This window comes from Loxodonta africana, chromosome 17, assembly GCF_030014295.1.
Source record: "Loxodonta africana isolate mLoxAfr1 chromosome 17, mLoxAfr1.hap2, whole genome shotgun sequence".
Classification (NCBI taxonomy): Eukaryota; Metazoa; Chordata; class Mammalia; order Proboscidea; family Elephantidae; genus Loxodonta; species Loxodonta africana.
This window is the reverse complement of record NC_087358.1, coordinates 38,306,609-38,323,297: the sequence shown is the minus strand read 5'-3', so window position 1 is coordinate 38,323,297 and position 16,689 is coordinate 38,306,609. Positions and strand designations below refer to the sequence as shown.

The 16,689-nt window shown below is 36.1% G+C and overlaps 1 protein-coding gene across 2 annotated transcripts in view; it reads right to left on the bottom strand.

Moving 5' to 3' along the window:
* The window catches only part of KLHL1 (kelch like family member 1), a 487,627-nt gene that overhangs the window by 132,704 nt on the left and 338,234 nt on the right, over positions 1 to 16,689 (bottom strand). For both annotated transcript variants that reach the window (XM_003409439.3, XM_010589423.3), the window contains one exon: positions 6,208 to 6,394. In XM_003409439.3, coding sequence (XP_003409487.2) covers positions 6,208 to 6,394 — 187 coding nt within the window. The remainder of the gene's footprint in view (positions 1 to 6,207; positions 6,395 to 16,689) is intronic.

The window sequence follows — 16,689 nt, the reverse complement described above, 5'->3', positions numbered from 1 at the left end:
ATACCCTAGAGATACAAGAGCCTTCATACAAACAGATACATGCACACCCATGTTTATTGCAGCTCTGTTTACAATAGCAAAAAGTTGGAAGCAACCACGGTGTCCATCAACGGATGAATGGGTAAATAAATTGTGGTATATTCACACAATGGAATACTACGCATCGATAAAGAACAGTGACGAATCTGTGAAACATTTCATAACATGGAGGAACCTGGAAGGCATTATGTTGAGAGAAATGAGTCAGAGGCAAAAGGACAAATATTGTATAAGACCACTATTATAAGATCTTGAGAAATAGTAAACCTGAGAAGAACACATACTTTTGTGGTTACGAGGGGGGGAGGGAGGGCGGGTGGGAGAGGGTTTTTTATTGATTAATCAGTAGATAAGAACTGCTTTAGGTGAAGGGAAAGACAACACTCAATACATGGAAGGTCAGCTCAATTGGACTGGACCAAAAACAAAGAAGTTTCCAGGATAAAATGAATGCTTCAAAGGTCAGCGGAGCAAGTGCGGGGGTCTGGGGAACACGGTTTGCAGGGACTTCTAAGTCAATTGGCAAAATAATTCTATTATGAAATCATTCTGCATCCCACTTTGAAATGTGGCGTCTGGGGTCTTAAATGCTAACAAGCGGCCATCTAAGATGCAGCAATTGGTCTCAACCAACCTGGAGCAAAGGAAAATGAAGAACACCAAGGCCACACGACAACTAAGAGCCCAAGAGCCAGAAAGGGCCACATGAACCAGAGACCTACATCATCCTGAGACCAGAAGAACTAGTTGGTGCCCGGCCACAATCGATGACTGCCCTGACAGGGAGCACAGCAGAGGACCCCTGAGGGAGCAGGAGATCAGTGGGATACAGACCCCAAATTCTCATAAAAAGACCAAACTTAATGGTCTGACTGAGACTGGAGGAATCCCGGCGGCCATGCTCCCCAGACCTTCAGTTGACACAGGACAGGAACCATCCCCGAAGACAACTCATCAAAAATGAAAGGGACTGGTCAGCGGGTGGGAGAGAGACGCTGATGAAGAGTGAGCTAATTATATCAGGTGGACACTGGAGAGTGTGTTGGCAACTCTTGTCTGGAGGGGGGATGGGAGGATAGAGAGAGAGGGAAGCCGGCAAAATTGTCAAGAAAGAAGAGACTGAAAGGGCAGACTCAAGAGGGGGAGAGCAAGTGGGAGTAGGGAGTGAGATGTATGTAAACTTATATGTGACAGACTGATTGGATTTATAAATGTTCACTTGAAGCTTAATAAAAGTTATTAAAAAAAAAAGAAGCCTCAATAGCAGAGACTCTCTAGGTCAATTTCTTCTTTCTTGACAACCAACCGAACTACATTTCTCAGCCCCTTTGCAATTGGGTGGAGTCATGTGACTCACTCTAGCCAATGGAATATGGGCAGAGGTAGTGTGACCCTCCATGTTCTCTCTCTTGGTTTGCCAGTTGGCCAGATACAAGAGATCCAGTAGAGGGCTTTGAGGCCCTAGAGAAAGCAGAAACTTAATGGAAGAGGCCCTTTGAATGACTAAGTAGAACACAGCCCTGCCCATTCTTCATTCTTTCCACCCCTACCACATACAAATACATGCTATGTCAAGTGTGATGTGAACCCAGAATAAACCTCTCTTATGTTAAAAAAAAAAAAAAAAAAACAGATGGAGCCATGGTCCCCAGACCTTCTGTTGGCACAGGACAGGAACCATCCCCGAAGACAACTCATCAGACATGCAAGGGACTGGTCAGCGGGTGGGAGAGAGATGCTGATGAAGAGTGAGCTAATTATATCAGGTGGACACTTGAGATTGTGCTGGCATCTCTTGTCTGGAGGGGGGATGGGAGGATAGAGAGAGAAGGAAGCTGGCAAAATTGTCAAGAAAGGAGAGACTGAAAGGGCTGACTCAATAGGGGAAGAGCAGGTGGGAGTACGGAGTAAGATGTATGTAAACTTATATGTGACAGACTGATTGGATTTGTAAAAGTTCACTTGAAGCTTAATAAAAGTTAATAATAATAAAAAAAAAAAGGAGAGGGGGAGGAAGGCAGAGAGATATATATTAATGTCATGCCCTAGTTCTTAAAGCAACAAGTTATTTATAATTTTTAGTTGATAAAAAAATAAATAAATAATTCATATATTTTTTTAATCATGCATTTTTTTTCTTTTTTCCATGTTAGTGATGATTTTATTTGACAAATGCAATGCTAACTGCTCGTGAATTAAATAATAAAAATAACAGGTTCCTAATGCTGAGGACAAGTCACAAATAGGTACTAAGTGGGTGTGTCTTAAATAAATAAATCAATGACTATAAATATTAATAAAATAATGACTTCATAGCTACAACTCATTGTGATTAAAAAAGGATGAGCTCATTGCTTAGAGAAATGTTAGTTCTTATTTTTTTGTCCAATAATTCTTTGGTTATAATGTGTTAGGACAGCTTAAGATATTACTCCTTCAAGTGGAAAATCAATTTTAAAATTAAATCTGAGCCCAGAAGAGTGTCAACCACAGAATATATTTTGAAAGAAACAAAAATAGAAAAGATGCTTAATAGCTTCCTATGGGGAAATCATTATAACTTTGAACAGAAAAAGTTAGAATATATTTTGAGATGGTTTCTAATTTTGAGGATGATCCAAAACCTGTTGCCATCTAGTTGATTCCAAATCATAGCTCTTAACCACCACGCCATCAGGGCTCCTTGGGGATATTAGCCACTCAGATTTTTCCTCTTCGGATGGAAACTAACCCAAAAAGATAAGATTCCATTTTGTTTTACAGAATTTTAGAAGGCATTCCTACTTCAATAATACTGTATTCTAAAGTAGTACTGACCCTAATTATCATATACTTTCTTTTTTCCTTCTAAATTTTATATGTTTTGTTTTTGTTGCTGATAATACACACGGCAAAACATACATCAATTCAACAATTTCTTACATATACAATATATTGGCATTGATTACATTCTTTGAATTGTGCAACCATTCTCACCCTCTTTTTCTGAGTTGTTCCTCCCCCACTAACAGAAACTCACTGTCCCCTAAGGTTGCTATCTAATCTTTCTAGTTGCTGTTGTCAATTTGATCCTGTATAGTTCTTAAAAAAACATAATGCTCAAAGCAGACATTTTTTACTAGTTAAGCTAAACTGTTGTTTGGTTTTAAGATAACTTTAAGGGATATTTTTGGTTTAAGGTTTAAATATTGTCTCAGGGTGATAATTTTAGGGGTTCATTCACCCTCCATGTCTCCAGAAAGCCTAGATGCCGTGAGAATTCAAAATCCTGTTCTGCATTTTTTCCCTTTTTTATCTTCATTCTTCTATGGAATCTTCCATCAAAATGTTCAATAATGATAGCTGGGCACCAATCAGTTCTTCTGGTCTCATGGCAAAGAAGGCAGTTGTTCATGGAGGCAATTAGAATGTGGTAAGAACTCCTCTGAGTTCCATCAAGCAAGTTATTTTTTCCTGTTTTTATTGCTGTCTTTAAATTCCTCTGTATTTTAGATTCTATTAAGCCTCTATCTTACCGCAAAACTGTAGCAGTAAGTTATTAGTATTATCCAATTCCAAAATGAAGAGATTAAGTATCCCTAAGAAAGTTCAACTTTTAAATAATTTTTTTCAGTCTCACAAGACTCTAAGTAAGATTAGAGAAATTCAAGTTTCTGACAAACTGTTAACTTGATAGACTCCATAATATATTGCTCTTTTATGCTATAGCAATTACTTTTTAGTTACCATAGTTTCACCACTTAATAAGTTAGAGGATATCATATTTTTAAGCAAATAACATGTGCTCTCTGTGTTTGTTTGCCAGCCAAAAAAGGCACCCTCAATTTGCCACCATGCCAATCAATCCTCTTCCACAAGTTGTTATAAAGAAATTAGCATAGCACACTTAAGAAAATACCTTGTGGGGGTTGGGGGAGGCACAGACAATAAACAAAAGGAAAAATCATGCATTATTTTTATAAAAATACAGCATTATTGAATCAATTTACTAACACTAAAATAGAATTCAAAGAGTACAGCTTCTATAAATTTTAATTCCTGCTTGAACATTTGTGCAATTAGACAAGTATTTTACTGAGTCATGTGTCAGTTTATTCATGGAGAACTTTGCCTTAATTTTAAGCACTCTAGGAAGATCAGTTAATGATGTATATTAAACAGGTAAAAACTAATGTCCTTTGTTCCTTAAAGGCATTGTAATTCTTGTACTAATATTAGTTTATAGAGTAATGTTAAATCCTAGTCACAGGCTAGAATACTAAAAGAAAATACTATCATGTGCAGATTTCCAAGTGGAATTAATCTTACATAGACATTCTTTCTGTAGAATGCAGTTTTCTTAAAAAACATAGCCACTTATTTGATCTTAACATTTGATACCAGTACCAGTTGACATCTAGTCAACTCCTACTTATGGTGACCCCTGTGTGCAGAGTAGAACTTTACTACACAGTATTTTCACCTTTGGAAGCAGATTGCCAGGTCTTTCCCTCAAGACACCTCTGGCTATATTTGAGCTGCCAATCTTTTTGTTGGTAGCCGAGCACTTAACTATTTGTGCCACCTGTATGAAATCACTACTCATTTGTGAAATCTGAGACTTGCATACCATACCCATACCTATTGTCGTCAAGTCGATTCTGACACATAGTGACCCTATAGGGCAGAATACAACTGCTCCATAGGGTTTCCAAGGAGCAGCTGGTGGATTCGAACTGCTGACCTTTTGGCTAGCAGCTGTAGCTTGCTGTAGCTCTTAGTCACTGCGCCACCAGGGCTCCAAAACAGTTTTCCTACATCTTCATCAACATCTTATTATCATATTCTTTCTTACATTTAACTCTGTCCACCTCATGTGGTGATGTTTACCCTTTTAATCTTTCGATTTTCTATGTACTTGTAAAGGGATTCTAGTTTCTTTACACTTCTTTAATTTTCATATGTTAACACTCTAAGCCCATTAGCCTCAAGTCTGTTCTGACTCATAATACATTACTGAAAAAGCAACTTCCCAGTGAATAGGAACTAAATTTCTGAAACAAGCTAGTGAAAACCATCTAAAAGCCACTAGACATCTCTTTGACAGACAATAAATGCAATTATATATCTTTCTCAATTGATTACATAGTTTCCCTTTAGTTACCATTTTGGGATCTCAACTCACTGTAAAGTAAGTTTAATTACTCTATAAACAAAAAATAAAACCTGTTGCCTACAAGTCAAATCCAACTAACAGAGACCCTATATGACAGGGTAGAACTGCCCTATAGAGTTTTCCGGGAGTGCCTGGTGGATTCGAACTGCCATCCTTTAGGTTAGCAGCTGAATTCTTAACCACCACACCACCAGGTTTTCCAATTACTTTATGTTACTTCTTTAATAACCAAGTTCCTTTAAAAAAGCTTCAGTGCTTTATTAGCCTCTATTATTTTTAATTATATTTTTACATGTACTCTAAATATATTATATCTAATTGTATCATTTATTAAAAACAAAATATGCAAATTCATTTTTTTAATATAATTTGTGCACTTATTCAAGGAAATTAAGATACACATAAGAAGGCAAAAAAGAATAAATATTCATGGAGATTTTTCCAATAACTATATAAAAGTAAGAATACAACCTTCGAATGAATACATTTAGTTTTTAAACAAACCACTCCCTTTTTGAAGGAATAAATTGGTAAGCAAAATTAAATTTGTAAAACCAGACAAGTCACACTATTTACTTGTCTGGTTTCTAAGTGTGACTCTAAGCTCCTCAAAATCAGAATCTCTTTTCTTCTTAATTGAACTCTCAGCAAGCATGTGCCTGGCACATAATATCACTTTCCGCTAGAAATGAAAGTTAGTTCTCAATACAGCCAACAAATTATTTGGCCTGTGTTTTCTAAGCATTTCAAATCCCCTTTTAATTTCATATGAAGTGTCCTCATGTACATAGTACACAAGAAATGGGTAAGGATTTAAAGACAGATAACAAACAGAAACAGGAAATACATACTGAAAATAAGAGAAGCCCATGTAATGTTCCCTTGAATCTTAAATCATAATGGATAAAGCTAAGTTTATATGAGGTTTGTTGGTGTCAAACCAATTACAATACTAAAATTGTTCTGCGGTATGACATACAATGTGTATTACACACAGATCAAGAATAATTTACCTTTGTTGTTATCCATTCCTCCTACAGCATACAGAGTTCCAACTGTAGATTTTCTAGGTTTAGTTCTTGGACTTTGCATTAAAGTTCTTCTTTCTGGCAATAGATGGTATTTCATTGCTTCTAGAATCAGCTTTTGACATTCCAGATCATTCTTAAATAATGCATGGTTTTCTAGATCAGCCAATATCTGTGAATAATATACAATCACTGTTAATAATATTTTTAAAGGAATGTACATATGATATCAGTAGATAAAATTAGAAGCTGAGTTCCGATGATATCACTCCATACAAAGAAAGAGGCAGAATGTAATATGAATTCATTACATTGACAAATAAATATGATTAAAATTCATGGCTTCCAAAGAAACAGAATGGTAATTCTTTTGATCCAATATTATTTGGTGTCTTAGTTATGTAGTACTGCTACAACAGAGCTACCACCAGTGGATGGCTTTAACAAACAGAAGTGTATTCTCTCACAGTCTAGTAGGCTAGAAGTCCAAATTCAGGGTGCCAGCTTCAAGGGAAGGCTTTCTTTCTCTGTCGGCTCTAGAGAAAGGTTTTTGTCATCAATCTTCCCCTGGTCTAGGAGCTTCTCTGCACAGGGGCACCAGGGCCAAAGGAAGCACTATGCTTCTGTGACTACTTTCTCAGTGGTGTGAGGTCCCTTTCCTCTCTGCTCACTTCTCTCTTTTATATCTTAAAAGTGATTGACCTAAGAAACAACCTAAACTTATAGATTGAGCCTTGCCTCAATAACTGCCTCTAATCCTGCCTCTTTAGCATCATAGAGGCAGGATTTAAGACACATAGGAAAGTCACATCAGATGACAAAATGGTAGACAATCACACAACACTGGAAATCATGGCCTAGCCAAGCTGACACACATTTTTGGGGTACACAGTTCATACCATAACATTTGGTATCATTACACTACACAGAGTTTAAAGAGACTTCTAAGGCATCCCTTTTTTTCATTCCATTTCTTCTTAGAAAGACTGATTATAAATCAAGTATAATTGTCTGTGTTGGTCATAAACTTATCTGATGAAGGAAACTGAAAAATAACCTTCAATATATTAGGTCATAGCAAGCCTATCCTAAGTATGTATATATTTAAGATGTTCCGGGTATAATTTCAACCACTTTCAAATTCAAGAACCTCAAAGAAAATGAAAAAAAAAAAAATAAAAAACCTATCTTCCTAACATTTCTTCAAGGATACAAGCATTTTTAAAGCTTTATATCAGGTAAAGTATATTTTCTAATAGGGAAAACTAAGAAATTGTATACAAAAAATCCAAAACTTGATGGAATAAAACAGTGTGACAGAACCTGTAGGCTGTATTATGTTTCTACCTTGCTCTTTCTTTTTTTGCTACACCAGGTTTATGTCCCTCACACATCTGTCAGTTTGTCCTACTGTAGGGGCTTGAGTGTTGCTGTGATGCTGGAAGCTATGCCGCTGGTATTCAGATAGTATAGCCAGAATGCTCCTTAGAAGCAAGGTGGTGAGGCTTCACCACACATACTTTAGACATGTTCTTAGGAGGGATCAGTACTTGGAGAAGGACATCATGTTTGGTAGAGTAGAGGTCGGGGAAAAAGAGGAAGATCCTCAATGAGATGGATGGACACAGCGGCTGCAGCAATGGGCTGAAGCATAACAATGATCACGAGGATGGCTCAGGATTAAGCAGTGTTTTGTTCTGTTGTACACGGGGTTGCTATGAGTCGGAACTGACTTGAAGGCACCTAATAACACGTTTATGTCCCCTTAAATTCCTCTGTGTACATTTCTTTCAACACATCCAATGTATCTTTTATTTTTGGTTTTTTTAGTCCCTCTTTGAGTTCCATTTTTCCTTCATTCTTTCAGTCTTGCTTTCTCTTTTAGAATGGAACCTGTTGCATTTGCAGTGGCTGTTAAATCTCTTGCATAAATTTCGAAACGTAATAAGTAGAAAATTTAACATTGACTCACTGACTTTTTAATCTACATTAGTGCGAAAAAATGCCACATCTACGCACAAAAGTTTATTGAATAAATAAATTAATACATAATGGCAGTACGTAATTAAGTAATTAATTTTAAGGGTATAATTTTTAATCTTAAATATATTTATTTAGCCACTCTAATACATAAATTACTGGAGGAGACATCATGAAGAACATAAAAAGATATAAAACACTCATATATAACGTGAGAAAGATAACACTAGAGCTCTAAGGCTGATAAGCAGTCTGGTATATTAGTTACCAGATGACTTGGAATTATGAAAATGAAGATATTTAATTAAATTCTTGGCCCTGTTCCCTTTCTTGTATAATATAGCCTTGCCTGTGTTCCTACTACCCACTTTCATCCTGAACACTAAATAAGATAAGTAAATACATAAAGATAAAAATGGTATGGAATAGGATAGGGAATCTCCAAAAGGAAGTTTTAAGAGGACTACTATTTTACTTTTTCAGTAAAAAGTTTGTTTTTAAAAACCAAATAGAATATCTATTTCTAACAAGATATCAGTGGTCTTTAGAAACTAAACAAGAGATATCTTTTAATATCTATGTAAGTGAAAAAATGTTCCTACACCTAAACCTTTCCCTTTTCTTATAAAGGAAAAATAAATTAGGTTTTATAGGGATAAATTTATATATGTCTGAAGCTGGCTCGTTCTCAATTCTATTTTTTCAAACACTTTCCATCCCTTATTTTTTATCTCTCTTGAAAAAATTTAAGGACTAGTTGATAATTATAAAAATAAAATAAAAAAGTACTGTTCCGTCATTAGGCATACACACAAGAAATGTCATATCTAGATCAACAGTTAAAATATCCCAAATAAAAAAGAAAAAAAATAAATAAACAAAACGTATGCCCTTCTTTTATATGTTTTTCTTTGCCAAACTATAACTGAGACAAAAACAGCTTAACTATAATTTTGGATATTATCTTAGATTTTAGATAAGTAGTTTCATGTCACGTACTCAAAAGTCTTTAAAATTTTGACACATGAAAACAGAGTCGTTTCTATCAAAAAGAGTTTACATACTATTCTTCATATTTAGACAAATCTTTAGACCAATTAGAGTGGTTTCTTTTTAGTTTAAATGAACTCTATGCCTTCTTGATTTGCCACCATGTTAAAGCAACGTTAGCACAATACTCTAGTGAATACATGAAGAGTTTAATTTCTCATATTTTAAACTTTACATTAGTGGTAGCAGTCTGGTAAGTTATCATTTACTTCATAAACTATTTAACCGGTTGCTGTTGAGTACATTTTTACTCCTGGAGACCATGTGTATTCGGATTACCAAAATATAAATTTGTTTAATTAAAAAAAAAATTGCAACAGTGATATCTTTTAAAGGGTTTGAATTTTTTTGAATTCTTGTAGTGCCACAAATCATAAAAGGATGTGTTCACTTACATTATAATTTTTATTTCTTTGGGGAACTTTAAGAGACTAGACAAACATTAAATTGAATTAATTAATGGGAAACTTATTTGCCTTTTTCAATTTCTAAGAAAAAGTTATGAATCTTGGACATTGAAATAGTTTTAAATTTTTCTAGTTCTTTATTTTACACAGAAAATGGCAGGAGATAAACAGAATGTACAAAATATTTTAAATTATATTTTGTGATTAAATTTGATAAAATATGCCTGCCCTTTGGTGGAGGTGGGAGAGATGAACAAGACAGGTCTTGTTTTCTTGTTAACTCTGGTTAAGAGTTCGGCTGCTAACTAAAAGGTTGGCAGTTGAATCCACCAGCTGCTCCTTGGAAACCCTATGGGGCAGTTCTACTCTGTCCTATAGGGTCACTATGAGTTGGAATTGACTCAAGAGCAATGGGTTTTTGGTTTTGAAAAACAAAGTTGGCTACTTTGGTTAAAGGGTGCAATTAATACAAAAGATTATAAAGAAGTAGGGATATGTGTGAAAGCAAAAATTTGTTTATCTGTTTCTTAAAGGGATTGTTAAAGTTTATAATAATTCAATAATATAATATACACTGATGATAAAGGTATAAATTAGAATTTTTTCTAAGGATACAAGATACCAGTACTCTTGACAATTACAGATAGACAACCTATACTTACGGTGTAAGTGAAATCCCTTGGAATTCCCCAATATCATCACTGTTTATATCTTTCTACTTCTAGAATGACACAAAGACTCAATGAAAACTAACAACAATAAAAAAAAACCACCACTCCTAGAATAATCATTGATTACTTTCTATAAATTGTTTATTAAATGTCAAGAAAGGATCCCACTATTTACAATCTAATAGTGTTTAAGAATATTTTCTCTTACATGACAGCTGTCAGAGCAACAAAAAAAAAAAGAAGAGAAAAGATCTTGAGCCTCAATATAAAGGACATGGTGGAGGAATGTTAACAATTAAAATTACGTAAACTTCTAGGGTGTTGATCCTTGTATCTGTGGGTTTAAATTAAGGACAAATACATCATCGATAAATTATCGAAGACCTGTCTCAGCCATAAACCTGAAGATAAGAACTCTCCCCAAGCAGATAATTTTCTGTAAGAGCCAGCCAGAACTAAAGGCCCTTTGATCAAATAGTGGAGTGTATGACACAGATAGCTTCTACCCAACAATGCCATATGATAATTTTCAGATACTCAGGGGCTCATTAAGATGTTTTAATCTCTATGTTTCTACTATTTTCCTAGATATTTTTCTTCCCCTTTTGCTATCTTTTAACTATAATTCTTTAAACTTACTCGTGCTTTTTTGTGTCCTTAGTCACCCATTGGAAACCCTGGTGGCATAGTGGTTGAGTGCTATGGCTGCTAACCAAAAGGTCAGCAGTTCGAATCTGCCAGGTGCTCCTTGGAAACTCTGTGGGGCAGTTCTACTCTGTCCTATAGGGTCGCTATGAGCTGGAATCGACTCGACGGCAGTGCATTTGTTTTTGGGTTTTTTTAGTCACCCATTTAAGATTTTAATATCTAACTACAATTTGGTAAAATTGGCTAAACTCTACAACTACCTTGGGATGCAATGTGATTTCATGTGGCCAATTCATTATAATAACTTGTTAGTTTTCTAGGTATTTATTCATGAATTTTGTTCCAGCTATTAACTGATCTCTTGGTGGGTATATCATTATGTGCATACATCATTATCTACAAGTCTCTGTTTATATTTATGAGCCACTTTAATGATGCCTGTTTTTAAAGCACTCTTTCAAACCCAGGCATCAAGACTGCCTGAATGTGAAACAGAGCTAACATCTTCAAAAGCTTTGACATTACATAGAAATGCATTCTATAACATTTTGCAAGCTAAAAATAAAATGCCAAAAAACAAACGAACAAAAAAAACCCAGGTTGTTATCCAACACATGAAATGCTATTAAAAAGAAAGAAAAAAAGGGGGTAGAGGACAACCTGAAAATGTGAATGGGTTCGCTGATAATTAAACATAGGGAAAACAGCAATTTCTTTGTGATTTACTTAGTGACATACAGTTTTCAAGAAATAAAGCGATATTTTCCACAATGACTTTTACGCATACTCTTTTTCACAGGTATATATTCTATAACACCGCCTTATGTTTTTCTTGAACATAGATGTGTATTGGCCACAAAAATATTTGTACAGGCTATTCACACAGCTTTATTTATAGTAACTAAGACTTGAAATCTGTCTATTTAGATAGCAAGCATCTTAATAGACAAGAGGCAGAAATCTAAAATCCCCTGACTTCATAGCTATAAAGGAGATTCTGTCTTCATGGCAAACATCTAGGAATTAGGATAACATTTGGTTTCCTTTCCCTATGTAAAGCAATATGACAAACAAAATAACTGTTTGACTTAGTAAATATTTACTCCTGAAGGATAGGATTACAAATCCACAAAAATTGCTAAGGTTACCCATCATTACTTGCTTCGAGATCCTTACCTCACTGTACCCACCAATCCAAAGTTATTGTGAAATCATTTTATCACCTTGCAAAGGCTGCTTTAAAATAACCTGTATTCTAGAATCTGTAAACATCCACACCTGGATTTTCTCCACTGATGCATTATTAGGACTCTGTTTAGACTGGAATAAGTCTGAAAAAGTCACTAGCTTGATTTAAAAAAAAAAAAAAAAGTTATTTTGTGTTCTTATGGGACGTCAACACAATATATATCTCACCAATAATGATGATAAATTGCAAATTAGGTAAATGTACTGTTCAAAGAATAAAATCAAGTAGACTGAGAGCTTATCCTTTTGACCATTCTACTTTACACTTCACTATTTACTATTTATAGCATGTAAGAATTTAAGTGGCAGTAGAAGTTAACTAGTTTTTGGTATGGTTTACCCTGTGGGCAATTTCAATTTAAATAAGGAACAATGTTAAATAGCTGAAATTGTATTTAACTGTATGTGTTGCTGAATGAAAGTACCCACTAAGAGATTTCATGTATATTGTTTTTGATAAAAACCAGACAACTTAAGTACACTTAGCAAACACAAAAATTACTGATACTCTTTTTCTAGAACTTATTTAAGCTTATGCTTTGTAATATTACATTAAAATTTAACACTAATATGAACATCTCTAAGAAAGCTATTAATAAAATAACAAAATTGTATAGAGAATAGAGAGGAATGAACCATTAAGTGGGCCTTATGATAAGATACTATATTTCTGTTATCAATACATATTTCATATATCACTGCTTCCAGATCTTGTGTACCGAGAGGCAGCCATAATTTGGAGACAAAATTTAAATATCTTCAAAATACAGAATTTGAAGAATACTCTGTCAAAGAAAATAAACTCTAGTAGTTGTAAGAAAATGGCACTTTCCAAGGAAAATAAAATCTTTAATAAGATGTTTTATAACTTAATTAGGTAAACTGGAGTAAAAAAAAGCTATCATGAAGGAGCGGGGCCAAGATGGCGGACTAGGTAGACACTACCTCGGATCCCTCTTGCAACAAAGACTCGGAAAAACAAGTGAATCGATCACGTACATAACAATCTACGAACCCTGAACAACAAACACAGATTTAGAGACGGAAAACGAACAAATACGGGGAAGCAGCAATTGTTTTCAGAGCCGGGAGCCAGCGTCCCAGTCAGGTAACCTTTGGCGCCTGATCTAGGGCAGAGCCCAGGGGAGCTGACGGCGCAAACAAGGGGCCCAGCCCTACCCCCCGAACTCACCCCAGGAGGGGGCCAGCCGGTTCGCGCAGGCAGCGTAGCGACGCAGCCGGTGGGAGAAGTCCCCGGGAAGCAGTGACTGGTCTTGGGGCTGGGAGAGCAGTGTCCCAGCCGGGGAATCGTCCTCCCGGGATTTTGACTGGGCGCTGGCACGGTGCAAGCACAGGGAGCTGCTCCACTCCCTTGAACTAACCCCAGGAGGGGGCCCAGTCTGTTCGTGGAGGCGGCGCGGTGACGCGGCTGGCGGGACGAGAAGTCCCCGGGAGGCAGCGACTGATTTTGGAGCCGGGAGTAAAGCGTCCCAGCAGGGGAACCTTGACGCCAGGATTTGCACTGGCAGCGGGTGGCTTCAGAGGGCCAGACGCCCGGGGGCAATCTCCACACAGCCAACACATAGGCGACATGCCCCACGGGAATCTCAGATATAATAGTCATTCCAAGCAAGACAAGCAACTCTGGCTATATTCCGAGGTGCTACTCTCCTATCTCTCTGATCCCTCCCCCACCCTCCCCAGGCAGCTTCATTAACATTGGAATTCCCTGAGCCAGAGGGAGAACGGCTCTGGTTCCGCAGCGGCTTTGCTTTCCCCCCTTTTTTTTTCTTTTGGTCTTTTCCTAACCCACTCTTTCGGCCTGAAAGAAGGAACAACAACAACAAAAAAAAAACCGAGGGACCAAAAATCCACCCCTAATTAGACTAAAAACACAGAACCAGCTACAGTCAAGCATATATGATCCAAATCTCAGACTTTCATCCTTACAAGGAACAAGGTGGCAGTTATAATCCAAAGACAATTCTGTTAGGGATCTGACTGCATTTTTTTTAGCAGATTTTCGGGAAAAACTAGTTTCCCAGTGATGGCTCGGAGACAGCAGTCCATATCAAACCACATAAAGAAGCAGACCATGACAGCTTCTACAACCCCCCAAACAAAAGAATCAAAATCTTTCCCAAATGAAGATACAATCCTGGAATTATCAGATACAGAATATAAAAAACTAATTTACAGAATGCTTCAAGACATCAGAAACGAAATAAGTCAAACTGCAGAAAAAGCCAAGGAACACACTGATAAAACTGTTGAAGAACTCAAAAAGATTATTCAAGAACATACTGGAAAAATTAATAAGTTGCAAGAATCCATAGAGAGACAGCATTCAGAAATCCAAAAGATTAACAATAAAACTACAGCATTAGACAACACAATAGGAAGTCAGAGGAGCAGACTCGAGCAATTAGAATGCAGACTGGGACATCTGGGGGACCAGGGAATTAACACCAACATAGCTGAAAAAAAAATCAGATAAAAGAATTAAAAAAAAATGAAGAAACCCTAAGAATCATGTGGGACTCTATCAAGAAGGATAACCTGTGGGTGATTGGAGTCCCAGAACAGGGATGGAGGACAGAAAACACAGAGAAAATAGTTGAAGAACTCCTGACACAAAACTTCCCTGACATCATGAAAGACGAAAGGATATCTATCCAAGATGCTCATCAAACCCCATTTAAGATTGATCCAAAAAGAAAAACACCAAGGCATATTATCATCAAACTCACCAAAAGCAAAGACAAACAGAAAATTTTAAAAGCAGCCAGGGAGAAAAGAAAGGTTTCCTTCAAGGGAGAATCAATAAGAATAAGTTCAGACTACTCAGCAGAAACCATGCAGGCAAGAAGGGAATGGGACGACATATACAGAGCAGTGAAGGAGAAAAACTGCCAGCCAAGGATCATATATCCAGCAAAACTCTCTCTGAAAAATGAAGGCAAAATTAAGATATTTACAGATAAACACAAGTTTAGACAATTTGCAAAAACCAAACCAAAGCTATAAGAAACACTAAAGGATATTGTTTGGTCAGAAAACCAATAATATCAGATACCAGCACAACACAAGATCACAAAACAGAACATCCTGATATCAACTCAAACAGGGAAATCACAAAAACAAATTAAGATTAATTAAAAAAAAATACTCATAACAGGGAATCACAGAAGTCAATATGTAAAAGATCACAATAATAAAAAGAGGGACTAAATACAGAAGGCATAGAACTGCCATATGGAGAGTGATACAAGGCGATATAGAACAATACAAGTTAGGTTTTTACTTAGAAAAATAGGGGTAAATAATAAGGTAACCACAAAAAGGTATAACAACTCCATAACTCAAGATAAAAGCCAAGAAAAACGTAACGACTCAACAAACATAAAGTCAAACACTATGAAAACGAGGATCTCACAATTTACTAAGAAAAAAGTCTCAGCACAAAAAAGTATGTGGAAAAATGAAATTGTCAACAACACACATAAAAAGGCATCAAAATGACAACACTAAACACTTATTAATCTATAATTACGCTGAACGTAAATGGACTAAATGCACCAATAAAGAGACAGAGAGTCTCGAACTGGATAAAGAAACACGATCCATCTATATGCTGCCTACAAGAGACACACCTTAGACTTACAGACAAAAACAAACTAAAACTCAAAGGATGGAAAAAAATATATCAAGCAAACAATAAACAAAAAAGAAGAGGAGTAGCAATATTAATTTCTGACAAAATAGACTTTAGACTTAAATTCACCACAAAGGATAAAGAAGGACACTACATAATGATAAAAGGGACAATTTATCAGGAAGACATAACCATATTAAATATTTATGCACCCAATGACAGGGCTGCAAGATACATAAATCAAATTTTAACAAAATTGAAAAGTGAGATAGACACCTCCACAATTATAGTAGGAGACTTCAACACACCACTTTCGGAGAAGGACAGGACATCCAGTAAGAAGCTCAATAGAGACACGGAAGACCTAATTACAACAATCAACCAACTTGACCTCATTGACTTATACAGAACTCTCCACCCAACTGCTGCAAAGTATACTTTTTTTTCTAGCACACATGGAACATTCTCTAGAATAGACCACATATTAGATCATAAAATAAACCTTTGCAGAGTCCAAAACATCGAAATATTACAAAGCATCTTCTCAGACCACAAGGCAATAAAACTAGAGATCAATAACAGAAAAACTAGGGAAAAGAAATCAAATACTTGGAAAATGAACAATAGCCTCCTGAAAAAAGACTGGGTTATAGAAGACATCAAGGAGGGAATAAGGAAATTTATAGAATGCAACGAGAATGAAAATACTTCCTATCAAAACCTCTGGGACACAGCAAAAGCAGTGCTCAGAGGCCAATTGATATTGATAAATGCACACATACAAAAAGAAGAAAGAGCCAAAAGCACA